The 27,926-nt window shown below is 56.4% G+C and overlaps 1 protein-coding gene, 1 long non-coding RNA gene and 2 other non-coding genes across 7 annotated transcripts; 1 reads left to right on the forward strand and 3 right to left on the reverse strand.

The window, feature by feature from the left end:
* Nucleotides 1–5,114: 5,114 nt before the first annotated feature.
* On the forward strand, nt 5,115–7,356 carry LOC142067300 (uncharacterized). 2 transcript variants are annotated; one of them, XR_012663964.1, is made up of 5 exons: nt 5,115–5,196; nt 6,207–6,242; nt 6,344–6,379; nt 6,678–6,746; nt 7,215–7,356. It is a non-coding gene; the product is annotated as an uncharacterized LOC142067300 (long non-coding RNA). The 2 variants fall into 2 exon arrangements; XR_012663965.1 differs by lacking the exon at nt 7,215–7,356 and adding an exon at nt 7,129–7,208.
* A 6,595-nt stretch (nt 7,357–13,951) lies between these two features.
* LOC142067364 (SUN domain-containing protein 5-like) lies at nt 13,952–27,898 on the reverse strand. 3 transcript variants are annotated; one of them, XM_075115931.1, is made up of 15 exons: nt 27,325–27,898; nt 26,739–26,846; nt 25,481–25,676; nt 22,431–22,631; nt 20,582–20,688; nt 20,255–20,339; nt 19,496–19,563; nt 18,853–18,914; nt 18,646–18,686; nt 18,296–18,389; nt 17,623–17,707; nt 16,939–17,051; nt 16,185–16,352; nt 15,735–15,824; nt 13,952–15,067 (listed from the first exon to the last, which is right to left on the reverse strand). In XM_075115931.1, exons 4-15 carry the CDS (start codon nt 22,481–22,483, stop codon nt 14,936–14,938), a joined length of 1,098 nt encoding a protein of 365 aa, XP_074972032.1. In that variant the 5' UTR covers nt 22,484–22,631; nt 25,481–25,676; nt 26,739–26,846; nt 27,325–27,898; the 3' UTR covers nt 13,952–14,935. The 3 variants fall into 3 exon arrangements, 1 of the variants encoding a protein (XP_074972032.1); XR_012664004.1 differs by lacking the exons at nt 13,952–15,067; nt 15,735–15,824; nt 16,185–16,352; ... (6 more) ...; nt 20,255–20,339; nt 22,431–22,631 and having other exon boundaries at nt 20,573–20,688; nt 27,385–27,872; XR_012664005.1 differs by lacking the exons at nt 13,952–15,067; nt 15,735–15,824; nt 16,185–16,352; ... (7 more) ...; nt 20,582–20,688; nt 22,431–22,631 and adding an exon at nt 23,007–24,610 and having other exon boundaries at nt 27,385–27,872.
* Nucleotides 24,455–24,539, reverse strand: LOC142067428 (small nucleolar RNA SNORD45). The gene has a single exon (XR_012664040.1). It is a non-coding gene; the product is annotated as a small nucleolar RNA SNORD45 (small nucleolar RNA).
* On the reverse strand, nt 26,505–26,587 carry LOC142067423 (small nucleolar RNA SNORD45). Its single transcript, XR_012664035.1, has one exon. It is a non-coding gene; the product is annotated as a small nucleolar RNA SNORD45 (small nucleolar RNA).
* Nucleotides 27,899–27,926: the final 28 nt, after the last annotated feature.

Genomic DNA, 27,926 nt, shown 5'->3' on the forward strand with positions numbered 1-27,926 from the left:
CATTCCTAGTCAGCCTTCAGCAAAGAGAGTTCTTGGGATTCTCCCGTCACTCCAGAAATAGAGATGAATTCTGCTCCTTTGCAATCGGATGGCATTAGAGTACACTGTGCACCAGTGTCCACCAGAGCTTTATACTCCCATGGGGCTGGTGTGCCAAGCCCACACAGTCCAGTAAACTTGGTTGTCCCTTTCTTCTGCCTGGCTGAAGACTGGGCTCTTCACTCCTGGTCAGCGTATTCATCACTCAGTTTTTGTAAGTGCAAAGCAGAAGTCCCTCCATCGGGGTTGAAAGTAAGATCAGCCCTTCTACTCTGCCCAACCGAAACTGGAGCAGTAGGTTTCCTGGATGGATGCCTTTTGGCTGCTGTTTTTTCTTGCAGTTCCTGTACCCAAGCTTCTAGTCTCCAGGTAGGTTCACCATCCCACTTCCTCATGTCCTCCCCCGGTCATGCAAATAGAACCACAGGGTGGCACGTGGTGTGTGCCACCAGCACCCCTTCCCTTGAGCAGAAAAAGGCTGACTCTTAATAACTGAGATACTGGTCGGTATGAGGGAGGAAGACATTTTTTTTTTAAATGCTGGGAAAATTCTTGGGACAGTATCTGCACAGCTGAGACACAGGCCCCTTGGGAGGAAGTAAGATTCTCTTTCAGTTCCTGGAGTTGGCTGGCCGATCCATCTGCAGCTGGTACCTCCGCATCTGCCCGGTTCATCATCACCAGGGTGTTGGCATATGATGTTGGTGCACTTTGTACAAACTTTTGCCACGTGGACTGTGTGTGCTGGATTTCATCTGGGTCTTTGGATGCCTCGTTGTTCTCCAGGTTGCTGTAAATCACCTCCACCACAGCTAATTCCCTCAAGTACTGGATACCTCCTCCAGTGGTGATCCACTTGCTCGGGAGTTTGCAAGATTTGCCTTGAAGGGATGCCTTTCCGTCTCACTCAACAGGAATTACCTCCACAGACAGAGGACTGCTGCCCCTTTTCCAATCCCTCTGTTAATGGCCTTATCTCTAGCAAGGGATCCCAGCTGCTGGGCTTTCTTACCCTCTAATTCCTGACTATTGGCCCCAACATCCCAGTGTCAGAGCAACCAGCTGATAATTTGCTCTCCTGGATGGCGGCTGAAATTTTTTTGCATATCTCACAGGTTGACCTCTGCTTCCATTGTTCCTTCTTGACTACAGGGGCAATATAGTTGAGGGCTGGGTCTCTGGTTTAGCCACAATGTCTGTTTTTATGTCTTTAGATCCAGAGACTTTCTCTTCCCTTGAGGATGCTGAATAGTGCGCAGTAGGTGTAGGACAGGCCCCAGAACAGTGCGACAAACTGTGTCTCTTTGGCATAGCCGGGGCCAGGGCACCCTATTTTCAAACATTCTCTTATTTCATCAGGATCCTGCACTTGCTTGGGTTAACGTTCCCAACCATTGGAGGTGACAACCATTCTAGGTACCTGCCCATATTCTCCCACATGCCTTATCACCCATAACCACACTGCCTTGGGGCATAGCCCTGGGTGATATTCCTAAATAGTTGGTTAACCCTAGGGAAATCTGTACCAATAGGCGCATTTTGGTTCCCCAAGGATGTTCAAGATACTGAAGAGTTGTTGTAACAAGGGAGAAAACGTCTGCCACACAGAAGGAGGTGGTGAAGGTGCCACTCTGTGTGTTTCCTCCACCAAAAACATCTCAGAGGGGAAAAGGGGAAAAGCGTGATTATTAACTGTCTCCATGAGATGATTCCCAAAGTAGAGTAATGCCATCAGTGCAGAACCCAAATACCGGACTAAGCTCAAGGCCAGTGCTTTCACAATACACCTCCCAGACAATACACCACCAAGCGCTACAGAGCTCAGCAAACTGCAAAAGACAAAATGAGCCTTTAACATGTACAACAAAAAAGGGAGCATGGCACAGATCAGATAAATTAATGTCGAGAACAGGTAAGTCAATATCCTGACCAGCAACTGTTAAACAGATCTACCAGTTATAAGTTCCCTCTAATACCCTCTGGTCAAATCTGTTGTTAACTCTATCCCAGCCAAAAGCAGTACAGCAGGACAGAGACTCCCTGCTGAGTCCTGTCCTTCCCCCCACCTTCCGCAGGTACTAAGGGACACTGGGAACTGGAAGGTGCTGGGAGATGAGAAGCAAGATGGAAATGTGGGGAAAACAGGGCCCCCACTGTCCCTCTGTCCCCACTGATGCTCCTGCTAGTGCTGCAGAGCTGCCTCTCCCCCTGGTTCTACCCCCCCATCCCTTCTCCTTCCCTTTCATGCCTGCCTCTGTCAGTCTCTCTCCCCCTCCCTACCTCCACCCCTGGGTTTCCTACAATGAGACAGGGGAAGATACACCTCCAAATGGCAAAGGGGAGAGCTGGGGTGATCGCTTAGGCTCTAACCCTATAGAAGTATGCAAGATGAACAGATGAACCAAGGGTTTCCACCAAAGAAGTAGTACGTGCACCTTTCTTTTTCTCCCCTTTCCCTCTGTAAAACAATGGGGTACCTCACTGCAGGTCAAAGCCTGAGGAGAACGACCATGCTAAAACTTCATTTGGAAAATAAATGTGGCAAAATTTCCACTGCCTCACAGAAGTGATTGCAGGGAAAACAGAGAAACTTCCAGAAGTGCTCTCAATCCTGCTTGGAGAAGGTGCAGGGAGACAGCATGGGTAGGATTAGCTACAACTTAGACCAGCCTTGTAAAGTCTCTTGTCCCTCTCTTTGCCAAATCAGAAAACTCGTGACATTTTACTTTTTCAGTACATTACTGTTACAGAAACATGAGCATGTCTTTTGAGATACCATTAATCCAACAGATGGGATCTTCCTGAATAGCACCTTTCATTTTAAGTGGCTATCACATGCCATCCACCTGATTTACACTTATCTCAAAGGCAGCCTTGACCTCTCCTAAGTCAATATTCTTCAATTATGACAGTGTGTAACGTTCAGAAATTCTTTTCGAAATAACTTCAGAATACAAAAAAACATCACAGCATATTTAAATACATGATACATAATTCAACACTGTGTAACTCAGCTATCTAGTAAATAATGCGCAAAGCAGAAGGAGTGAAAATGAAAATCTTCCAGGTGACTGCCCACTCTTTGGGCAATTTCAAAGCAAATACTCAAGTCAGTTGCCTTAAATCTTTTCACAACTGATCCACAACACATCTCTTATTTATAGTTAATGTCACATAAAGATATGACCTTATCCATAACCCTGAAAAATGGCGTATAATGTCAATGAAGAATCTGTGCCATTTACAGTTCTTGTGAACCACTTAGTGTATTTGTATTTACCTCTTTTCACGTGGATAAAACTAGACAGGCTTTCTTTGAAGTCATGACAGGTGTCTGTATCATCATGGGGACAAAACTAGTAATGCCGTAGTTTCATTGAAACTCAGGCAAACCTCCCACTGACTTCAAAACCTAAACCAGATTTTGACCACCGGCCTTTGATTCCCAGCTTGCGGCTCACAAAAAGAAATTATCCTCACACCCTTATAAACATAGGCCTAAAATAGAGCACTATTTTACTTTCAGACATGTGACATGGACTGCTGCGTGGTTTTGGAAGTGAATGATGGTTGGGAAGCACAGCGTGGTAGCTTGAATTACCGTGCAACATAACAAACAGAGGAACGTGCCAGCCTTACAAAGTATTCATGGATCTGCTATCATAATGTTGATGTCTCATGAACTCAGTACAGGCAATGAATCTAGTGCCTGTTGCTCTGTGCGGCTAGAGGATTTGCTGGTCATTACACGTGGTTACTTCTGACTATCACTGCTGTGGTTTAACCCCAGCCACCAACTAAGCACTACACAGCCGCTCGCCCACTCCTGCCCTCCCTCCGGTGGGATGGGGATGGTAATGGGAAGAGTAAAACTGAGAAAACTCATGGGTTGAGAAAAGAACAGTTTAATAATTGAAATAAAGGAAAAAGCAAACAAAAAAATAGAGTATACAAAGCAAGTGATGCACTACGCAATTCTCACTACCTGCTGACTGACACCCAGCCAGTCCCTGTTGTGTTATCAATGTTATTCTCATGCTAAATCCAAAAGACAGCAATTCACCAGCTCCTAGGAGGATAATGAACTCTATCCCAGCTGAAACCAGGACAATCAGCTGCTGAAAGAGACAAGTGAATAAGTGCTGCAAGCATGTTGACCCAATATATGCCCAATTTCACTGTGAATACGTCCCTGCCAACAGCAGTACCAGCTCCCTCCTCTGCAGTTTGGGGCACTTGCATCCTTTAGGAGAGCAGCGATGGCAGATGGCGTGAGTGTCACAGCCGGAAAGAATAAGTGCATCGGGGAAATGGGGTGGCCTTGAGCAGGTCACCACAACCAAGCCCAGCACTTCTCTCAAGCGGAGCCCTCCTCTCCTGGTGCCCAACATTCACCCGTGCCCCACACTGCCTCCAGGGACTGAAGATCCCAGTCACCTGGCTGTCCCCATTGCCCATGCTCCGAGTTGTCCCCCCACCTCCCCGTGTTTCCTCATCCCAGGGTCCCTGTTGCCCCAAGAAGAGGGGTCAATCCCAGCCCCCTGTTTACCCAAGGCGCTGGAGAGGGGTCAGAGACAATTCTGCCTAGAGACGCCTAGTTGGAGGCTGGCATCATCTCTGGTGAAGTCCTGGAGGGAAAGACTGCTGTGGGAGGCGAGCGGCACTGGGAGATGGCAGTGCTGGGAGGTGAGGGGCACTGGGAGGTGGGGGGATCTGTCTTTGGGGGGCTGTTGGAGGGCGTTTTTCTGTTGGAGCAGCGCGTTGTCACCATAGGGTGTCCGGCTGTCAGGGGTGCTCTGTCCGCCCTCCCCTTGCAACCCCCAGGTGCCTGGGCCCTTCCATGGTGCAACCGCCCCATGCAGGAAGCTGGACTGATGTCGGGGAAAGTGGTTGGATCTGTGCCGGAGGCGGGGGCTACTCTGTGCCGAGGCTGGGCTTGTTGCCAGGGCTGGCGTCTCTGCCACACCTGGCTTTGCCCTGGAGGCTCTCGGGGTGGGGAGCGGGGGAGCGAGGAGGAGTTCTGGGGGGGATAAATCTGCCCCTCACCTTCTCCAGCTTCACCCAGGACTTGCCACTCAGCAGAGGAAGATGAAGGCCGCAGTGCTCGGCATGGCCCTGCTCTTCACCATCCTGCTGTGCACCCCAGAAGATGCTCAGGTGAGTCCCCAATGCCACAGGGAGGGCTCAAGGCTGGGGATGGGTCTTGGCTGCAGAACATCAGCTCTCCTGCAGGGTGAAATTTGTAGCGGGGAGCACAAAAGCCCTTGACTTGGCCACTCCCTTTCCCAAGCCAGGGGCTGCTCCAGGCTGCCCTGCACCTCCAGCCCTGGGCAATGCAGCCTTCTCCCTCCCACAATCCCATCTCTTCCCTCCGCTTCCCCTGCAATTAAGCCTCTGATGCCCAGAGACCGGGTTCCTCACTGAATCGTCAGACCTCTCTCCTCCCCGGGAGGGGCCACCACAAACTCCTACAAGGGCCCACACCTGTTTCTCGTCTTGGTGCCCCACATCCCTCCCTTTTTGGCCTCCCCATCCCATCCTTTTGATTCCCTCACGCATCTCCTGCCCGGGATCCCTGCCGTGTCCTCTCTGGGGTCCCCAGATGCCCTCCCTTCAAGCGTTCCCGATGCCTTTCCTTCCGTCTGTCCCCTCAGTCCTTTGCCTTTCATCCAGTCCACTGCGGCACAGTCTCCAGATCCCCTTCCTTGAACCCCCACTGCCAAACATGCTCCCAGTCCCCTGGCTTCGGTCCTCTGCAGTCGTCTTCCTCCTGCCCCCTCCAACCACCGCACCTGAAGTCCCCGTATCCTCTCTGCTTGAATTCCCTCACTCGCATCCCATGCAGTCCTGTCCCTTCAACACCCCGGCCCAGTCCCTTGCGGTGCGCTAATTCACCCCAGCGCCCTGTCTCTGGGTCCCCCCCACCCCGTCCTCTTTGGAGGCCCTGAATTCCCCACGCTCTCCTTGTCTCCATCCCCACCCCTGGTCCTTGCATGAGCGGGTATCGTGGGTGAAGCTTAGAGGAATGGGGCTGGGGGGGAGCAGAAGGGATTTTCCTGCTCACACCAGGGGGAAGCCCTTGGACTGGAGGGACTGGGGACACCTGTGCCCCACGCACAGCCCCACCAAGGCCCAATCCAGACCACCGCTTTGCTCTTTGTCCCTAGGCAATATTTGAAGCAAGTGGAAGTTATTGCGTGAACGTAAGTAGTGGGGTGAACCTGGAGGGCAATTTGGTCCTCCCATCCCGTGCTGGGTCTGGGGACATCCCAGTGACCAGTGCGGCCTCATGGTCTCTTAACAGAGAAGACTCACGCTCGGGCGAGTGAAGAGGGCTGAGGTAGGTACCGCGAGTTCGGCTGGCCCCAGACCCTCCTCCCCTCGCCTCCTATGGCCACGACACTCCAGCGTGACCCAGTACACCCCAGGGCAACCCCAGAGAGCACCCTGCACCCCAGTGCTTGCCCAGGGAGGCCCCCTTCCCCAGGACCCCCCACTGCTTCCTGTGCGCACCATACAAAATCATGTACCCCGCTTTCCCCCGGCAGCACCCTCCCCAAAGACCCCATTGCTTTCCCCTGCCTCCCAGTACACCCCAGTGCACCCAAGCACATCCCTAACCCTCCCTTTCTCCCCAGCCCCCTGTGGCTGACAAGCAGGTGGAGCTTGTGCGCCAGAAACTTGTGGCTGCAGACGTTGATGTCTAGGTGAGCAGCATCAGGGCATCTCGAGCCCCACAAAGGATCCTGAGCCCTCAGGGGTGGGCAGAACTTGGGTAGGGGACAGGGAAACAGAGGGGACTGCCCAGGATCCATGTCCCAGGGTGAGCTGGACAGAGCTGGCCCCATGCCTTTCCTTGCACTCAGTGGGGCTCTATGGGCCCAGAGGGTTGCCGTGCAGGCCAGGCATACAGGCGCCATACAGACCCCCAGGATCACCATGAGGGCTGGGCTGGGCTCTGTGAGATTTAGGGGCATCCCGGGTTAATGACACATGGGGCACGGAGCTCCGGGTGCCACAGGGGTCTCAGGAAAGCCAAGACCCTGTCGTGGGTGTATTGCGGGCTGCAATTCCCTCCTCCTTCCCTAGGTCTCTGCAGAGAGAGACGATGGGGACAAGGCCCCTCTCATGTCCCGGCAGACACTGGGGGTCATATTTTGGACTCTGCCTTTCAGGACTGGAGCCAGTGGTGACACCCGTGTCCTGCCCCCCTCCTGCAGCATGCGGAGATGATTGTCCCTCGATGAGCCCACCTGATCCCCTGGGAGCCCTGGGCCCTTTCCCTCTCACAATCAATAAACCCCTTCAGTAAAGGAACGCTCTGCATGTGTGTGCGTGTCCGTGTCCGTGTTCCCGCTCCTCTGCCAGCGCCTGGATGCCTGGGTCCTCTCTGGCCACACCACCGCAATGAGCAGAGGGGCTGAGGAGGCCCGGGTGCCTGGGGTGTCTCTGTAAAGGCGATCCCTTCCCACCCACCGTGTGCCCCCAGAAAAGGGCAGATCAGGGCAAAGTGGAGTGTCCCCCTAGGAGGCTGGGAGAGGGGAAGGGCAGGTGGTGCCAGCCCTTGGGGCACCCGGTGTTTTAGAGGCACAGCGGGAAACAGGTTCTTACCGGGGCTCTGGCGAGCACCATCCCCAAACAGCACAGTCTGGTGTCAGGACAGGAGAGGAGCGTGGACAGGCAGCCTGGACCCCAGGGTCCTCTGCCCCACTCTGGGCCCACGAGCCTTCCTGGACCCCCAGCCCACACCCTTCACTGGGGCAACCCCCATCACCAGTCAGGAAGGCGTGTTGGGGCCACCGGACACTGCAGAGAATCCCCCAGGGACATGTGGCCCAGCTCAGTCACCATGGGAGTGGGAGAAGCAGGTTCCCTGGCGCTGAGCCCCTGTGGGTCTTCTCTGATGTCTCATAGTGGGGTTCGGCACCAGCTTCAGTTGGTACCTCCACAAAAAGCCCAGGCAGGTAGAAGCCGTGGTGATCTGGGGAGCTGGAAGTGGCTAACAGGGCCACACCTTCTGGTGCCAGGTACTGGGGTCAGACGGGGGGTGTGGGCACCCCTCCTCTGTGGTGTCAGCTACTGGAGTGCGTGGGGCCCCAGTGCAGCTACTGTAGTGTTTCGGGTCCCAGTGCAGCTACTTGGAGCGAGTGGGAGTCTTTAACTTCCAGCCACAGGAGTGGGAACGCTGTGTATCCTAAAACCACTATGGGAGGGAAAGGGAAAGGGAAAGGGAAGGGAAAGCAGTGGACAAGGAGGGGGAAGGGGCATGTGCTGTCAGGGCTGGCACTCACTGGGTCTCTCCCTCTAGTCCCAGAGGCAGCTATTCTCCCAGGGCTGTAGCATCCGCAAGCTGTTGAGCTCTACATGCAGGGAGAAGGCAGACAGATTCTGCAGGGCTTGTTCAGGCCAAACGGTCTTGGAGCTGCTGCTGCTGGAGATTCAGAGCTGTCTGTGCTGGGAAACCGGCCCTCGTGCCTAAGCCCAAGGCATGTCCTAGTGCTGCTGATCAGCCACACTTGACTCAGGGATGGGGCCTCGGCTTGAGCAGGCATTGGCCCTCAGTGAAAAGTGTCTTGGTGTCAACATGCCATGAGAGGCAGGACAGCCTCTTGCCTTTGGAGAGAGAAACAAACACTAGACGAGTCCTTTCTTCTTCAGCCACCTGCAACCCATCTTGAAACGCTTTCCCAGGGGCCAGTCCTGTCCTTGGGTGGGAGGAGAGCAGGGCAGGGCCCTGACTCCACAGGCTGCTGCTCTCCATCCCGCAAGGGTGGCCAGGAAAACCCTGCTTCCCGAGTGCTGGTGGGAGCAGGAGGACAGGCGATGCTGGGGAGGGCAGCCGCCCTCCCGCCTGCCCAGCTGAAGAAACAGCTTCCTCTGTCTCTTCCTCCTCCTTCCCAGATGGAATCTTTTCCACGCTGTCAGCCTGCCCCTTCCTGCTTCTCGGTCTGCACCAAGCGTCATGCCCTCAACCTTCAGCCATGCTCCCCCCAGGCTGAGACCCTCCTGCCTCCCATCTCCCCCTGCTCCAGCACACATAGCCCCACCTGTTCCCATGGTGCCTCCAGCTCGGGACACATTTCAGTCTTTTGCCTAGGAATGCAGAGAAGCGCTTGGTGTCAGGACTGAGCATCAGCGCGGGCCCTCAGCCTGTCTCCTGCTCCTGTTGCACGAGAGCTGCTCTCCTGGCCGGTCTGAGTACCCCCCTTGGCCTGAGAGGTTCACTGCGGAGGGAGAGAGGGGTGTCCTGGGTCACCGCCCTGGTCGAGCTCCTCTTGGGAGAGCCATGTTCACCTGCAGGCGGATCCAGAGGAGGACCCGAGGGGCTACTCACAGCTGCGTGAACAGGATGTTCTCCTGCTGTGCAGGGCCAGGGGCCTGCGAGGGGCTGTGGCTGGGATGGACAGTGCAGGCTGGTGGGTAGCTAGCGTATGGGTTTGGGAACGGTTGAGGTGTTTGTGCTGTGAGCCCGTGGTCCAGTGCAGAGGGAACGGAGAACACAGAAGTCGTCTCGGTGTGATGTGCGTGAATGGCAAAGGAATGTGAATTTGGAGAGGAAAAATGCCTGCTCGTCTCTGGGCTGGGACTGCTCTGAAGTCGCAAAGTCATGACCTGTAGCTGTCCCTGCTAGACCCTGGGGAGTCACTGCTGACACCGCTATGCCACCTTGGCCCTTTCAGTGGGAAGGAGCTGATGCAGAGGGATGTTCACTGCGGGGTCTGTCCATGCTGTTTCACTCCCTACTGGTGCCCAGAGGAGAGCACGTATGGATTTCATCCAACACTGCAGCAGAGAGCAAAGGGGCCAAGAAAGTCTGCTCAGGAAGGTGCTGCGGAGGAGATGATCCTCCCCGGCAGGACCTGGGTCTGGGCAGCCAGGCAGAGGGGAGGGAGATGTTCAAGCTGCACAGCAGAATGGAACGTCAAGGGATGTCAGGAGCTGGCACTGCCTCCAGCAAATCCGTCCCAGGCCCCCCCTGGGGACCCAGGGTCTCTGCCCAGGGTGGTTTGACACAGCTGGTTTGACCAGCAGCGAAGCTGAGCACGTATCCCAGAGACGCATAGATGCGCGCACAGACACATGCACAGGACACACAGCCTGCCACAGCCAAGACACTGCCACCAGCAGCCCCCATGCACAGGACCCCCATCACACGTCTGCACCCACAGCCATGTTCCCTCCTCCGCTGCGACTGGCATAGACCGACGATCACTCGTGCAGGCACACGCGCGCACAGTCGGGTCCCCCAAGCACTAGCATGGCCCCTCTGCTGCCCGCGACCCCTGCCTGGACCCCAGCCTTCTGACCCACCCCTGGGTCCCCAGGTCGATGGCTGGTCCAGCTCGGTGCTCACTACAAACATGCAGCACTCGCACAGCCATCCCACGGGCACCCCACACTCGCTGGTCCCCCCGAGGAGGACCAGCACCGACCCCTGCCCATCTGATTCCCCAGCCCAGATGCGAGTTCCCCCTGCTCCTGCCTGGTCCAGCCTGAAGTTTGCTGGTGAAAACCCACGCACATCCCACGCAGAGCCCATCTGGGGGGGGGATACAGACCCTCGTCCCCTCAGCAGGGGCAGCTCCAGTCACCAGCGCAGAACCCCTCACTCACCCTGTGAAGGGGAAACCCAAATTGCCACTGCCCAGCAAAGGCACCTGGTGACCAAGGAGTGATTTGGCAGGGAGGGCAGCAAGGGTTTAAGCTGGTGATGCCGTAAAAGTTGGTGAAAGAAACTCTTTAAGGCTCGTTCTTTAGAGTTTTAGAAAGTGGGCGTTTATTGCAGTACTGGGTACACAGGGGATCGCTCCACCTAATGTGCATGCCGGGTTCTTGTATTGCAGAGATTATATACTCAAAAAGTTTGCATAGTCATTAGATTTTGGGGAACGTATAATATTCATGCTACTCATTAATATATGCAAATGGCCTTGGCGCATGCGCAGTCGAGATCAGTGGCGGTCTTCCAAATTTCTTTGGTGGTCACCGATAGTCTTCCTCACCGTGTTCGCTAGTTGAACTCAATCTTCAAGCATGCTCAGTACCCTTTTGGCTCGTTTTCAAGGTTATTCCATGTGCTTATTTTACAAAAATCTACTAATCAGGATTTATTTTTCCGTAACGCTAAATCACGTCAATTAGTAAGGAATGTATCCTACCAGGGTGCAGTGTTACATCGTACCCAGGATATATTGTCCAAGGACACAATACTTAAATCATGTCCATACTCCTCCTGCTGTCTAAAAATGTTTTCCTAACCTTATCTTGCTTGTAAATGTATCTCCTACCTATCATACTTGTAACTATAGTTTTGGTTATTTTGATTAGACAGGGACCAGATGTTCCATCTGGTATCAGTGATGCCCAGATGTCCTGCACATCCCCGATGTCCCATCTGGTGTCACTGGCAGGGAGCAGGGGCCCGCACAGAGAGACAAGCCGCAGGATGGAATCGCGAGGGTCCTGCAATGGCGGCGCCCTTGCCAGCAGAGCTGGGCTGGGGATGGACCCACGGCCAGCGCTCACAGGACAGGCACTGGCCCCAGCGTGGGGAAGGAACGGGCTCCTGCCCCGCAGGTGCCGAATCCCTCCAGAAGGGCTTGTGGCAGCAGGACTCTGCCCCAACGCATTCCTGTGTTTAAGCACAAAGGTCCGTTGAATTTGCCTCAAGGGGCACAGGAAAAACTCCCACACACTGGTCCCCCCTGTAGCTGGTTTTGAGGACACACACCGTTCCCACCCCACTGGCTAGAGGCCCGGGCCCCCCCTGGGTCCAGTAGCAGCACTGGGACCCCCACTGGCTCCAGGACCTGACACCACAGAGCCCACGGTGCCCACACCCCTGCTCTCATTCCTGTTGCGGGCCCCAAATCCACGCACACTGCTCTTGGCAGCAGCTCACACTTAATCCTTGCAAAACAAATGCACGCACTCCCCTCCCCACAGCCCCCAAGAGAGTGAGTTACACGGAGCGAGCGTTAAGAGAGGATCTGTTACACTACTATTATTATTATTGCTATTACTCGTATTATTATTAGGGTTTATTTCCTTATTCTTATGAAGGTTAATGGGATCGCCAGGAGTGGTTAACACAATGGCCACGAGGTGACTGTCGGTATCTCCTGGAGCTTGTGCTTGCAAAGGACCCAAGGCCTTTGCCAGGCCAGGCCAAGGGCTCCCTTCCCCCGCCACTCTTCCACCAGTTTGCACAGTCCCACCCACCCCCTCCTACATCCCAGACCCTCCAGTTTGCATCCTGACTAAACCTGACCCGTTGCCAAGTCTGGCTTTGCCTGCAGCCCCTTGACAGCCCATCAGTCAGTGCCACTGCTGAGGTGTGGCCTCCTTACTGCCTCCCTTACCACTTGTGCTCAGGGCAGTGGCTCCGCACCTTCTTCCTGATGACTTCTTACTTTTCCTATTACCTGCTTCTGCATCTGGGCAGATGCCCTTAAAGGAACAGGCACTCTCTCCTTCCACATGCCCCTACACGCACCACCAAGGAGGACAAATGGGACAGTGACAGGAGGGTCTCTGCAGAGACCCTGTGGAGGGGAGACCCCTTCCCCTGTGGCACAGGACAGGAGGTGCAGCTGGAGACCACTCCCAGAGGAGCACTGGACCCACGACAAGCCCCCCAGCCCCGGAGGGAGGGGATGGAAATTGGTGACTTCTGGCACAGGAGGAAGGCTCCTTTTGCTCCTGCAAAGCTGCGGGTACATGGGAAGCGCAGCCCCTGGAAAGAGGCGAGGAGGAGCCAGGCCCACCACGGAGACACGGGCGCCAGCTGAGCCTGAAGACCCATGGCACAGGACAGGCTGGGGGTGACTGTGCCGCAGAAGCAACTTTGCTGAAAAGGACCTGGAGGCCTGGGATGGTTCTGGCTGAGAAGGGGTTAATTCTCTTCACTGCGGTGCCTGTGGTGGTCGGGGACCTTTCCAGCTTCCCGCGCTCTGCCGCGTCGGCGGGAGGCTGGGCGGGGCGGGGCCACGCCCGGGGCAGCTGACCCCGACTGGCCAATGGCATGTTCATTCCATACCATGTGACACCATGACCAGTATATTAAGGGGGGGGGGCAGCTGCGGCTCGGGGAGGCGCGGCGTCGGGTCGGCGGGCAGCGAGCGGCGAGCGGCTGCGTCGCCTGTGGTTTGTTTCGGTGGTTTGTCCCCCCACCCCCCCGGGTTTCGCGCCTCTCGTTGTTTTCCTTTCCATTGCATTTTTGTTGTTGCTGATTTTTTAATTTTAAATTACTAAACTGTTCTTATCCCAACCCACGAGCGTCACCCTTCTGATTCTCTCCCCCATCTACCGGTGGCAGAGTGAGCGAGCGACTGCGTGGGGCTGAGTTCCCGGCTAAACCACGACACCCTCACTTTCAGCATCCAAAATCCTCTTTTAACTCTCAAAGCCTCATTTTCATGTTCCAAACCTTCACTTTCAGGGTCCAAACTCCTCTGTTAAGGCACAAAGCCTCCTTTAGAGGTCCCAAACCCTCACTGTTAGGGTTCAAACCTGTCTTTTTTACTGTCTAACCCTCATTTATATGTTGCAAACCCTCACGTTCAGGGCCTAAATCCGTTCTTTAAAGCTCAAAGCCTCATTTTTAGGACCCAAACCCTCACTTTTAGAGTGAATCCGATCTTTTAATCACCAAACCGTCATTTTCTCATTACAAACGGTGACGTTATAATACATATTATTTTAATATAGTAGTATTATAGTATTATATTTCAAAGTACAGATCGGCGACCAATGATTACAATATTCAGTTAACTGCTTCCTTGTGAGGGGATCGAACCCACCCCCACCCCCCTTCCAATGCTTCAGTCAACGCCCTAGAGGTGACTTCTTTAAGACGTTGCCTTTAGACGATTCCCCACCCATGTTAAATGTGACTTCCAAGACAACTATCTGATCCGAACATGCAAAAATAAATCCATATTCTGATAACCACGCCAAAATTCAGAGACCAGTCAAGACAAGTAGCCAAACTGGGGACTCAAACCCCATTCAGTGGGACTCTAACCCGCTTGGTCAACTTCGGGGACTCGAAGCCCTTTCCAAACCAGGCAGGGGACTCGGACCCCCCCAACAAGAAAACATCCTTGGCAAAGTTCTTCTTCTCTTAATAACTGACCAAAACAACTATTACAAGCACCGGTACTTAAAACCAAATTATAACTACAATTTCCAATTAAACAACCTTTCCCCTCCTGCGCGGGCAGCCCTTTGGCTGGTACGTGAGGCATTCACGCCAGCAAGCGCCTCATTCCTTGACCTCTCGCCGGGCCTCGAACCCAGCGGCGGGACTCGAACCCGGGGCCCTGGCTGGCGCTCCGGGCGCGCCCGTAGCAACGTGCTCGTCCGTCGGCACGCGGCCGCAGCGGGGCGGGGCCAGAGAAGGGGCGCTGCGGTGGTTGGCGGGGGGCCCTGCCTGTCCCCGCCTGGCGGGCGCCATTGGCTGAGAAGCCGGGAAGAGGGTGGGCGGGCGCCTGGGGGAGCTCCTGCAGAGCCCGCGCGGGCCGGCGGGCGGGGCCAGTCGCCCTCTTGTGAACTGAAGCCGGGCCCTTCGGCCTGCCCTGGGCTGGGGCCACTTGCGGAGCCTCCAGGGGCGGCGGGAGGAGCGCTGACAGGCTGGGCCTCCCCTCTCTAGATTCAGTCTTGGGAATGCTTCCTATCTTCCTCGTTTTTAAGAAAAAAATTGCATAGAAGTTGTAACATTTTCCACACGCTCCCGAATTCCCCTCCCACAGCGTGGAACGTCTTGAGCACCCCACTTTGGAGACAAATCTTCTACAGTTCTACAGCCATCTCAATTGCCACATCTTTTAGATTTATTTGTTCTTCCTCCCCTTCTTCTTCTTTCTCATGTTTGACTTTTTTTTTCTCTCTGGTTTCACCTGGGGCTTTCCGGTTGTGCCATCTTCCCATGAACCTGCACTCGATAAATGCAGGTGTACGCTGGGTTTCCCCAGTTGCTCTTCACAAGAAGTTTGATAGACGGAAAGGCTCTGGGAAGCGGCGCGTTCTGTGAAGAAGAGTGGGAAAAGGAAACGGGGGTGTTAAGAGCGGCAGTGCAATCACCCCGTCTTTGCATGCCGGCCCAGCTGGGGCTCGGTCTCCCTTCCCTCTGCCCCTTCCCGCTGCTGCTTGCTCTGTGCTGACAGGGAGGCCGGGGAGGCGCTCCTCCGCGTGGGGCACCTGGTGTGCAACCCCGCCGAGCTCCCGCTGCCTGCTGTGCCTGCTCTCCCCCTGGCAGGCGTGAGAGCGCCGCGGGAGAAGGGGCGTGCTATGGTGGGAGGAGAGGACACTGTCCAGCCTGCCAGCAGGCCGCAGCATGGAGCGACGGTGCTGCCCGACGCCTCTCGCCACCAGGCCGCCCTGTTTCTCCACGGCACAAAGACGCTGCTTGCGTGGAGTGGGCGCACGTGCAGCTGCCTCTGCTGAAGGCACCGGGCGCAGCCAGGGATCTCTCGGGACTCATGCTCCTACGGGCCTGACCCTGCCCTTGCTACCCTCTTGCTACCACCACCGCGTGCTACTCAGCCCTCCCAAGCCCGCAGGTCTCTCTCTCATGACGGCGGCCCGGGCCCCTCTGCCCAGGGAGAAAAGAAAGCATGCGTGCCCTTCCTCCATGGACTTGCAGGCAAACCTGCTGTGCTCCCTGGCATCTCGTCCCCGTGCGTGGAGCGTACCTTCAGAGGGAAGGTCTGAATAGCCTCTTTTGCCACGTTGTACGTGAACGTCCCAAGGAGAGTTTCCTCTTCTCCGTCCGCATCCACTCCCTCAGGGGCAAAGCACAAGGAGAGCCGCTCAGACTCATCCTGACAGAGAGGCAAGGTACGCGCTGGCTCAGCCCTGTTATCCACCCACCCTCTCCTGGGGCTCAAGCAGCAGCCTAGCACCGCGTATGGTGGAGCTCAGTCTCCGCTTTGAGATTTGGTCAAGAACCCAGAGGTGCTTGGCCAGAACAAACCTTAAGAGGGATGAAACCTCTCGAGCCCCTGAAGCGTCCCGCGAGGGCACTGCAGTGCTCGCGAGAGATCAGGACACAAACCCCAGAAGATGCACAAAAGCAAGCAGGGCCCTGTCCTGGCTTTGCCCCAGGGTCAGATGCCCGCCAGAAGCGCCCAGCAGAGACTTACAAAGACAGCGACGTCTCTGGGGGCACTGATGACGGTCCCAGATGGAGACACGTCTTTGGAGATGTGCTGCACAGTGACGGCAGTCAGATGGACTCGTGCTGGCAACCTGATGACCACCTGGCCCTGATGCCCTTGGAAAGGCCAGCAGTTTCCTGGGGAAACATCCGCCTGCAACCAGAACGCGACAGCAATGAAGTGTGAGAGAGCACTGGGGCCAACACCACTGCCCATGTAGCTCGAAGCATAGGCGCCAGCATGTCTGTGGGGCCTATTTCAGCTTGAAAATGAGGCGCCTGTGAGGAACTGGACAGAAGTAGGAGGCCCCCTGCCCTGCCTGACAAAGGGGGTCTCAGTATTAGGGAGCAGAGGAGAAGAGTGGTTACGAAAGCATCCTAGTCAGGCCCGCGCAGAAACACGTCCCTGCCCAGCGGCTCTGCAGGGCACCCGCCACCTTCCGCCCGCAAAAAGGCACCATTAGGGGTGAGTGTGGAACCAGGGTCGCCAGGGAGGAAGGCTTTCACCCAGCTGTGGCAGAGGACTGTGGGCAAGATGCAGCAGTTCACCTCTGTTCACCTCGCCAGGGGAACCACGGATCTCTAGCAAGCCCAGCCCTGTGTGAGAGCTTTGGTGTCCGGAACCTGAGCAGCACGGTGGGCTTGACCAGTACCACTGGCCTGAGGGGAGAGCCCCTGAGGTCAGTCCCCAACTTCTCAGGAAGGAAGGACACCTTCCCTGAAGATTTCTGCTACGATACCTGCAAAATAGTCTCAGGAGGCTTGGCAGCGCGGAAGAACCATAAAACCCTGCAGCCCCAATTCTCTTGGCAGTCATAGGTCTCGGAAGTTCTCTGCCTGTCAATGGTGGCACCTGTAAGGAAGGGAGAGCAGATGACTGCTAGAGGCGCAGACTAGGAGGGAGCTGGTGCTCAGGCAGTATTTGTGACGCCGCCGTCCAGCTCCACGTCTGTCAGTCCTGTCCTCATCACCACGCTGGGGGCGGGGGGGTGCCCAGCTGCACAGAGCAATGACGGCAGCCCCATCCCTGGTGAGTGCTTCTCTCACAGCACCACGAGGAGAAGGTCTGAGGGCTCTGGGAGCCTGCAGGCGCCCACGAGCATGACAGCAGACCAAAGCTGAGAGCTTGGAGCATGAGCAGCAAAGGACGGCCCAGCCATTCCCTTTGCAAATGCAGCGCAGAGGAGCAGAGCCCCTCCATCAGCACAGGAAGACGTGCGGGGGCAGCGCCAGGGGCACCTGTGCGGAGGCCGAGGGCTTGACTGGGAGGGAGTCTGAGCGACCCACTCTGCCACAGCCTTGCTCTTGGACCCCGTGAAGGATTTAAGCTGCCCCATTTTGGAGAGCAGCGCCTGGAGCACGGGCTCCTTTGGGGAGTGCTAGAGGCAAGCGCAGGACAAGGACTGGGCTGCTTGTGTCCATACCAGAGCTTTCCAGGGCCCAGTCAGACATCTCGACGTAGGCACCCAAAGCCTTCTTGGACGCTGCCTGGTTCACTTCCTGAGCTTCCTGGGAACGCCAGAAATCAACACAGAAAAGGACCACATCAGCAGGCAGTGCAGCGTGGCTCCTAGTGCCCGCAGAGGCAAAGGGTCAGTGTCAGGAAGGCAAGGCAAGGCAAGCCTTGTCCACAGAGCTGCAAGACTCTCTGCTGCTGGCGTGAGCCGTGAGGACTAGGAAGATTATCTGTGGCCATGGCCATGGCCATGACCCCAAGGTGTGCTGATGTGGGTCCCCACACCACCGTCCACACCCTCTGTGCTCTCCAAGTCAGGTGGGAGAGAGGCTCAGGCCCTGTAAGCCATGGCTGGCACTGTACGTGTGCCTGGGTGCCACCACCGCCTCAGGAGCCTGCTCAGAGGAGCCAGAGGCACCGGCGCACCTAGGAAAGGCTCTCAGGAGTCCTCTGCTGCCTGAAGCGGCCTCATTTTGCTGGGGCTGGAGAGGGGCCTGTGCAGTGCAGAAGCTCACCCAGCAAGCTGCTGGGGCAAAGGCTGGGTTGCTGCAGTCAGCAGTCTGACCCCACCAAGAACCCTGAAGAAAATGTTCTCAGGGGTTCTGCCCAGCCAAGCCTCCCTCCCCAAAATGCAGGATCACCTTCAAACTGCGGATCTGTGCCCTCAGCCGAGCCACCTCCTCCAGCAGAAAGCGTGTCTTTTGGGTTTCCTCCGCCGCCAAAACGGGCAAGTTCCTGCACGACAGGAAAGCCGATCTGGTCAGAGAGCGGCCCATTGCCTCTGGGGAGCGTCTGAGCTCAGCAAGAGGAGAGAGAGACACGTGTGCTTTCCCTGCTTTGCCAGTGCTTCCCTTCCGCACCAGGCTGAGCAAAAGGCAAAGGCAGGAGGGAAGTACGGGAGCCCTGGCTGTTAGGAAAGTGAGTGCAGGTAGCACGAGGTCGGCTGACGCTTCTGCACAGAACCAGTTCCAGCTCAGGAAACCTCTCTTACCACAGCATCTTCAGGTTTGCCGACGACACACGTGTCAGCTCCTGGGAGGGAAAAATGCTCCGTTAGAGCATCTGCTACCAGAGTTGCCGCGGCTTCCCAGGAGAGGCTTCCCTAGGAAGGCACAAGCTGCCGCTTCTTTGGGTCAGCCTGCGTGGCAGCAGCACAGCCTGTGATTCCTCCAGCCACTGCCAGCAACGAGTCACTGACCTCTATCAGTCCCTTTGCCTGCGTTGTCCACACCGGCAGCGAGGTCGCGCAGTAAGCACCAGCTGCAATTCACATCACCGAGAGACGGTTATTTTAGCGGAGTTGCTAGCCATCCCTGCAGCTGCGTTGTCGCCTGCCTGGTGCCCTGGGGCTGGGCAGCAGGTGAGCTGAGGAGGTGGGGAACGTGGGGTGCAGAGAGAGGACGCGCCTCTGACCGGGAGTCATCAGCCCAGGCTTGAGGGGACTGCGTAGCCGTGGCCTTCAGGTGTGCTCGGTGCCCCAGAGCTACTCCCCATTTCCCCTCACTGCTTCGGTGAGCACCGAGGCTGGGCTGCATGGGCTAGGAGAGGTACCTCTCCATGGGTCCCCCTGCACGGCCCCTCCCGTCTGGGAATCCCCAGCTCAGGCTTGGAAAGAGCTACGCCCTTCTCTCGCAGACTTGCAGACTAAGCAAGCCATTTGGCCCAGTGGCCAGAGCAGCAGCACGGCTGGGAGGCTACCAGTCTTACCGGTAGTCCAAACGCCAGTGCCAGTCAAGGACCTCCTCAGGACGCACCCGCACCACGGGCGTTTCACACATACTGGCCCAAAAGGAAAGCTGGCATCCAGCACAGCCAGGCTGTGTTTGCTCATGAAAACTCACCCAGAGCCACTGGGAGCCACAGGAAGAAGACTTTCAGGAACCTCTTGCTCTGCGGGCCCATCTTTTGCCTAGAAGAGAGTCCTTTGGGTGTCAGTACTGCAAGTCTTGGGCAAACCCCCTCACCCGTGGATTTCCCTCCTCAGGCCCTAAAGCCATTGCTTTGCACGCCTTTCCACACCATTCAACGCTGCCGGCAGATCTTCCCCAAACGAAGGGCTCCAGGAGCACCTTCCGAAAGGGAATGAAAATCATGCAGGGAAGTAGAGGGGTTGAGCAAATGAGGACTGCTTTTCAGTAGTTCTTCTGGTGTGGACCTTGCTCTCTCTTGGCTGAGAGAGCAGGCCTGTTCTCACTTGCAGTCACACAGATTGCTCTTAGGGGTGTTTCTCCGCACAGCTGGGAAGCGCAGGGGCCTTGTCTGGCTTTCCTTCCAGACCTGTGTGGTCTCTTGCCAGAGCTGGGGAAGACCCTTGCCCTGCGGAGGCTTGGCTGTGCTCCTGAGCTTCTGGCTACACGGCGGTTTGTCCTACTACATCTCCGGGAGGGTTCTGGGGCTCCGGCAAACGCCTGGGAGTGGGGCTGCCAAGGGGCTTTGCTCTTGGCTCTCCCCGAGAACGGGCACCGCACAAACTTTGGCGCACGAGCGGGAGCCCCGGGCTGCTGGGTGGGGAACACCCTCTGCTCTCCCCCTTGCTTGGGGGAAGGGACATCCCCCTTCTCCCCCCGTCCCCCACCACAGCAGAAACAGGTAGTACGTACCTGGCAAAGATGCGTGTGCTCAGCAGATGTCTCCACAGGGAGACAAGGGCACCTGCCGGATGCCAAGCCAGGCTGAGGACCGCCCCTGGGCAAAAAAGCAAGAGAAAAGTTAGGCCTGTCTCTTGAGGTCTCTTCTCTAGGATGCCCAGCCACACGTGTTTGAGCTCCCTGCGGGAAGGCGGGCACCCAGTCCTACGCACTCCCTCCCTCCCTGGGGCAGCCTGCACTTCTCCTGCCTCTCGTGACATTTGGCCAGAGCTCTGGCACAGCGCAGCTCTCCAAGTTCACCCCAGGGGACTTCACAGCAAGCAGCAGTGCTGAGCTTACTTGCAATTCCTGTGGCCTTGTTGCGCCACTTGGCAGGCCCTTGCGTGGCAGAGCAGGGAGCCGAGGTGGAAGGGACCGTCACCAGCTCCACCTCCACGCACGGGTTCCTGTGGGAGGAAAAAGACAAATGCTGGTTGCCCACCATCGCCACGCCACGGGAGCCGAGGCGGGCAGGAGCAGGCTGAGCAGAGGCCCTTGTCAGAGGACGGGCTGCCCCAGCCCACCCGGCAGGACAGCCCTATTCTGAGCCCGTCACTCCCTGCTCCCTGGCACCAACTGCCCCTTCGCAGACAGCTCTCGGTGGCCGTCTGGGGAGAGGGCACAGGCTGCTGTCCCCCACCGTGGGCCGTCCCCCACCATGGGCCACACCCCTCCTCCCTGGTCACTGGCGTTCTCCCGACCCCTCTCCTCCCCGCACAGCTGCCCCACCACAGCCAGGCAGGACCCCGCCTCAGCATCCCAAGGGGGGGGCAGTGTCAGGTCCCAGGGGCTGGCCTCCCTGTGCAGCAACATCTGCCTGTGCATCAGGGTGGGCTCTGACCCCTGCAGCACAAGGCTACCCCCTCCCCAAAGGCCCCTGCTGCACACTGGCTTCTGACGCCACTGACTACATTGGGCCACGGCCCTGCTACTCCGCCCGAACCTGACGCCCCAGGCAGGAGCAGCCCACTTCGTACCCGCTGGCCTGGCAGCAGCTCGGCCCCGCTGCCTCCCCTGCCAGCTCTTGTCTGGCATTAATCCCAACGGAGCCTTTGGAGGCCCCTTGGTGTCTTCCCTGGGGGGCCTTTCTCCTCGCCATCTCTGGGCCAAGGCAGGCTCCCCGCTCAGCTCTTCCCCCTCAGCCCCAGCAAGCGTGGCCTGCCCAGGCAAAACCAGCTCCAGTAGCAGCCACGTGCCTGCCGCCTCTCAGCAGGAGCGCACCTGCCCGGGCAACAGCCACACACATCTGTGGGCTCCTGCCCCACGCGCCACAGGGCTGTGCGGGTGGCCAGCTCTGAGCTCACAGTGGTGGCTCTGACGTCACACTGGGGCTCCCCAGGGCTGAGCCGGGAGGGGCAGAGCGGCTGCTGCCGTCCCAGGCGCTGGGAGCCCGTGCCTGTGGGCGCGCTGAACCCTGCCACGCTCCCGTGCCAGGCGGCTGCCTGGCCTGGCCTGCCGGGCAGGGTTCCATCTCTCCTGGGCACCCCCGGGAAACCAGAAAGGGTGCTGGAAAGGGGGCTTTGCTCTTGCCCCACGAGACAGCCGCTTCCAGCAGCGGTTCTCCTCTCGGAACCCTTTTGCGGGCCAAGAAGGAAAAGGGCCAGTAGACCGGAATGTGCTGTCAGGCGCCCAGCGGTACATCTGGTTAGCAAGGACTGTTTGTTTTCTTGCCCCTGCTGGTTCTGCCTCCGCTTCCCTCATTTGAAATGGCAGTGTGAGCGTCCTCCTTCCTTGTCTTGCAGTGGCCTGGAGGGCCCAGGAGCAGAGGGGCACAGGCTGCGCTGAGGGCTCTGGGCAGCACGGCCCGTACCAGGCTCCCAGCCTGGCAGCACGGGGTCACAGGCTGTATGGAGCACGGCCCCGCCAAGTCCCACCTCACTGCCCGCTGGGAGCCCCACGCCGGTGCAGGGCCAAGCCGTGCTGGGGCAGTGCAGGGCTCCAGCTACACAGCCATGCCAGCCGCTTTAGCAGGGGAGCACAAGGCGCCCACTTCCCCCTGGGCAGCCCCAGGCTTGCCTGGGCCCATGGACCCGCCAGCGCAGCGGGCCGTCCAGGCAGCAGAGCTGCCAGTGCCGTTGATGACAGGAGGGCCCTGGCAGCAAAGGGTGCCTGAGGGGCTTGCGGCAGGCTGGGCAGCTCTCACACTCACGGGTCAGGGCGGCATTGGGCGTGATCCTCTGGGTAGGGACGGGCTTCCCTCATCCAGCTCTGGAAGGGGGCTCCTGTGGGAGCGGTTCCTGTCCCTGGAATGCTCCAGATGGGCTTTCCGAGTCAACAGAGAACGTGGCTGACTGGGACATCCTTGATGGAGAAGGCGCTATACCCCAGGATGCCATGTCCATGACAGCAACTGCAGGACGGAGAAACAAAGGGTTGCAAAAGGCAGCGCCTGTGGGAGCGAAGAGCCTAGCCTTAGCGTTAGATGGTGGAGCCCACGATGGCAGCACCCCAAGGGCTGCGGAACCAGACAGCCTTTCTGGGAAGCCCAGAGGCGGTGGTCCGTCAGAAGGGAACACGGGTCAGGGAGCTCAAATTGGCAAGGGCAGAACAGAATAACGAGGGGCGAAACGCTCAAAACTTCCCCGTCGACAGTAACCAATGTGACACAGAAGGACCCCCAACAGAGAGCAGCGAGATCTAGAACGGGGACGCGCACGGGCTGAGGAACGGGGTTTCCGACAGGCCAGTCACACAGGCTCTCGACACCCGTTCGACAGAAACTTGGCAACAGCCTGGGTGCCGGGAAGGTGCTAGGCCAAATTGTTCCCTCCGCTCCTGCGGCCCCACTACCGGGACAGTGAGGGAGGAGCTCCGAAGCCTGGGAGCCCCGAAGAGCTGGCCCAAGGCTTGTTGCTCGACCCGCAACCCGGGCCTGCCATCTGCCCGGCTGCCGCAGTGTCACCAAAATCAGGAACAAAACTCCGTAACATCAATGTAGTGATATCCTGAAGAAAATGGTCGTTTTGGAATTCTCCGCTGAGCCACAAGAACGAACTACGTGAGCTTGGCAAAACAGAATTTGATGGCCAGAGTCGGGAACTGAGAGATAGAGAAGCACTTGTTTTACCACTATTTCCTTGAGGAGAGCTAAGAGACTGATCAAAGCAAACATCCCACCTCAGAAGCCGCAGAGAACTGGGCAATAAAGTGTATAGTTAAGGAGAAGAACTGGTTCTTCCCCCAGAGGGTGGTGGAGCCCCGGAACAGGCTCCCCAGGGAGGCCGCCACGGCACCAAGCCTGGCGATATTCAAGCAGCACTTGAACAACGCCCTCAGAGGCACGGTGTGAATTTGGGCTTGTCCTGTGCAGGGATGGGAGCTGGACTTGACGGTCCTTGTGGGTCTCTTCCAGCTCAGGACATTCTACGAATAGACGCAAACTGCACAGTGAGGAAAAATCGAGGTCTGAGTAGCGAATACAAAGATTTCTGAGGTAGCACTGACGTGAGCCAGTTCGCTCCTGGGACACAATGTCTTATGAACACAACAGTGCTGGTCTTGGGCCCCAGCTGGCTTTATGTTTTTTCTCCTAGCTCATGTCACCTGTAAAAACAGTAGTTGAGAATTTATTATAAAGAGCATAATAGAAGAAACAGCTGAAATGAAGGAATATTCTCGGGCCAACCCTGAAAAACGCTAACAACTTTAACTTTCCGTCCCTACAGTCAGCTGGAATCTTACAGTCGCCAGCTAAAATTCAAGTCTTACAAAAATGCAAAATGGAACCTACAAGCCCAACACACAAATATATTATCTACCTTTTTTTTCCCCCCTCAAAAAACAAGTCTGAACACATGACTGTTGACTGTGATCAAAGGAAGATGTGACATGACCCTTCAAACATTCTGGATGCGTAGGTGGGACTAAACCGTGTTTGTGAATTAAGAATATGCATGCTCATTAAGACAGGCGGGTTACATTTACCACCAAACCTCTACATCAGCATTTGCCAACACTGTTCAGCTTTGAGTACCCAGAGCTGCGATCAGTTAACGTGAGAGCACCTCCTAGTAACATCCAAGTATTAAACTAACAACTATACCTCCCTAGCGCGTAAACGGAAGGAAGCTCAAATTGCGCCCCCTTCTCCTTACGCTGCCTTAGAACGTGACAGGCATTTGATTCCAGGTTGAAAAAGCGCCACGGTCACAGTCTAAGGAAACTGGAGTTTCCCAGGTCTCAGAGTAATTCTAGAGCTAAAGTGGTGACAGACATCACCTTTACATCAGATAATACATGCCAACACTCATCACTGACCCGAGAAGGCCACCTCCTCCTGTCCTGCCCAAGGGTTTGAAATCCAACACACTTTCTTCCCAAAATGGGACGCTACAAATAAATAAGATAACACCGTTAAGGCATTACTTGAGATGGGACTAGAAACACATTACGCGAGCAACCAAGCACTTGTCTGGAAGCACTGGAGCCTTTCGGGTACTGTTTTTCACCACAGTTTACTCGAGAAGAAATATAACAGGCAGAGCAGATGCTGAGAAATTTCAGCTACCCTGGAGATAGCTGTGGTGAACAATAAGATTGAGACTAAGTGCTGCTTCTCAGCGGGAAAGTACCCACCAAATAAATACAGTGCTCAGACTGGTATAATTTGTGAGTGATACGGAGGCAAAAAAAAAAAAAGCAGACGTGAGGAACATAAGACCCGACTACAACCTTTCTTTTGTGTAGTACTGAAGTGTAAACACACTACACACAAAAACTATAGGTATTACGTGAACGTACAGGTCATGTCGTCATTACACAATTACTTTAATACTCACTAATATTATTTCTGTCCGTACCAGTACCTATAAAATCCAAACCTTTACTCATCCTCTGGCCGTACGCATCTTTCACCTCAACATACACCAAGAAGCATTCGTAAACTCCAAACGTGACTACCTACAAATTCCAGTAAAGCCTGCAGCTAGGACATATTTAGAGAAGACTGTGCAAAATTCGTGAAGAATACAGACAACATCACCAGTCAAGCAACTGAAAAAGCACGACGTTCCCAAATTCGACAACTTCTTGAGAAGAGGAACCGTAAACCTTTGCCCGTTGCATTATGTTTTTTTTCCTCGGTAACACACCAAAATAGTTTTTGCCGTTGGTATCCAACAGCACCTGGTTCCTAAGCCCGCAATCATCACAATCACTGACTCAAAGGCGCTGTCTCAACAACTACCCTGTTACCTTTACCTGGACGTGCTGAGGGTCGACAGAAGACGAGGATCAGGACCTGCGCCGGCACTTATTCCACCACATTCGCGCTGTCAGGGTTTGAGGAATGCCAGAACTTCGTCCATCTCCATTCGGTGCAGCCATCCCACGAGATCCACTGCTGTCTGCCCCAGGAAACACTGCCTGCCCTCAAAGACTCCAACGGACTGCGTCCCTAAGCGGGGCATTATTTTAGTCCTTCATCAGATAAGCGCAGCATCAAACCAGAGCAAGGAAAATGCCTTAGTTAACCCTTACAAAGCCTGCAGGGCATCACATGCTTCCCAACCCATCAACCACTCGGGATGTGCGAACCACGCACGGACACGACCTGCAGTACACACGCCTACGCTACTACACTTCCCTCCTCCCCTCTATTTTCTGCTCTAAAAGTACCAAGCTCAATGCCAAGGTAAACATGTGCAAGTAGTAAGGCACCAATTCACTCTAGATCAGCGGCTATTACCTTAGCGCCCAGACAAACGCTCAAATCCCCACGAGTCTCAAAAGTAACAACTCTAACATTTAACGAAACTTACCGGCAAGGGCCAAAGCTGCCACCACCAGCAGCTGCACTAGGAAGGCAATTCTCATACGCGCGTATATCTATCTCCCCTTCCTCTATTGTTTACCTCTGCTACCCGTAAGCATTACTTTCTCGATGCAGCACTTTAAGCCATGTCTTTTCCGCACGGCAACAACAATCGTAAGCAATAGTGCCTCCAGCTGCCTTGCGGGCACTAAACACGACTGCCAGCTTTTCCCCCCTCCAGACATAAGCAGCTATTGACGCTTTCTGCCTCCTGGAACTGCAATGCAATTACTGGGGGCTACGTCTGGTAACCTCTGCCTCCGCCTGATGCTGCTAGTTGCCGTGTTCATCAACCCAAAGAAGAACAGGGCAGTGCTGCGCCCACATTCAGGACAGTGGCCTTCAAGGGAGACACGTGGAAATACAGCTGCAGCCTCCTTGCAGACAGAGAAGCAACAAGTACTTTGTTCCCAGGTCTCAGAGTAATTCTAGAGCTAAACTGACCGTCTTCAGGTTTATACTCAGATAATACATGCCAAGACCCACCACGGACCATGGGGAACTAACCTTTGTACGTCACGGGGGATGGCAGGGCAAGAGAGGAGCAGCTGGGGAGCTCGCACCCACACCCTAACACTCACCATGGGAATAAGGGTTGTCACACCTAAAAAAAGCACAGCTGTGCTGAAGTTAGCTCATACTCACACAACTGCCTTTCAGTGTCCCACACAAAGCTGCAGAGGCCAAGCGTTTCTCCAGAAGTAACGTGCTCAGGGCATCAGGTTTTCTTAGTGCGCCCTTTCATGGCATGACCTTTAAAAAGCACCAATAAAACATAAGTTCAGGTTCAAAAGGAGCTTTAAGATCATCAAGTCCAACCGTTAACCGAGCACTGCCAAGGCCACCACTTAAACCACGTCCCCAAGCACCGCATCTACAGGTCTTTTAAATACCCCAGGGATGGCGACTCCCCCACCTCTCTGGGCAGCCTCTTCCAATGCCTGACCGCTCTTGCGGTAAAGACGTTTCTCCTATTATCCAATCGAAACCTCCCCTGGCACAACTTGAGGCCATTTCCTCTCGTCCTATTGCTTGTAACCTGGGAAAGAGGGCTACCCCCCCCTCACTACAGCCCCCTTTTGGGCAGCTGCACAGAGCGATAAGGTCTCTCTTCCTCAGCCTCCTCTTCTCCAGGCTAAGCCCCCCCCAGCTCCCTCAGCCACTCCCCAGCACGCTTGCTCTCCAGACCCTTCCCCAGCTCCGTTGCCCTTCTCTGGACACGCTCCAGCACCTCAAGCGCCTTCTCCGCCGGGCACGTTCCAGCCGCTCTGCCCCAAGCCTGGAGCCTTGCCTGGGGTTGGTGTGACCCAAGGGCAGGACCGGGCACTTGCCCTTGTTAAACCTCGTCCAGTTGGCCTCGGCCCGTCGATCCAGCCTGTCCAGGTCCCTCTGCAGAGCCTTCCTGCCCTCGAGCAGATGCCAGCCGGGTGGGTCAGGGCCAGCTCGGAGGGTTTCCAGCCCGGGAGCATTTCGGGCAACGCCGCAGCAGCACGTGCCTGCTCGGAGACGGATCTTCCTCCGCCTGCCCGGACCGCGGGCACGTTCCCGCCCTCCTTCCCGGCCTGCCCGAGCCCTCCCGACGGAGCGAAGGAAAACCCCCGATGAGCCCGAGGCGAACCCCAGCTCGCCGCTGACCAGGGGTCCCCCGGCGCCCGGCCCGACCCAGGCGGGCTCGGCCGCACTGCCCGACCCGGGCCCACCGCAGCGCAGCGCAGCGCAGGGCGCGGAGCGGCCGAGCCGGAGCCCCCGCGCCGGAGCCCCCGCGCCGCCCCAGGGCTCCGGCGCCGCCGCTCCGGCCGGGCCGGGCCGGGCCCCTCCCCGCCGCGCCGCGCC

This window comes from Phalacrocorax aristotelis, chromosome 21 (genome assembly GCF_949628215.1).
Source record: "Phalacrocorax aristotelis chromosome 21, bGulAri2.1, whole genome shotgun sequence".
Taxonomy (NCBI): Eukaryota; Metazoa; Chordata; class Aves; order Suliformes; family Phalacrocoracidae; genus Phalacrocorax; species Phalacrocorax aristotelis.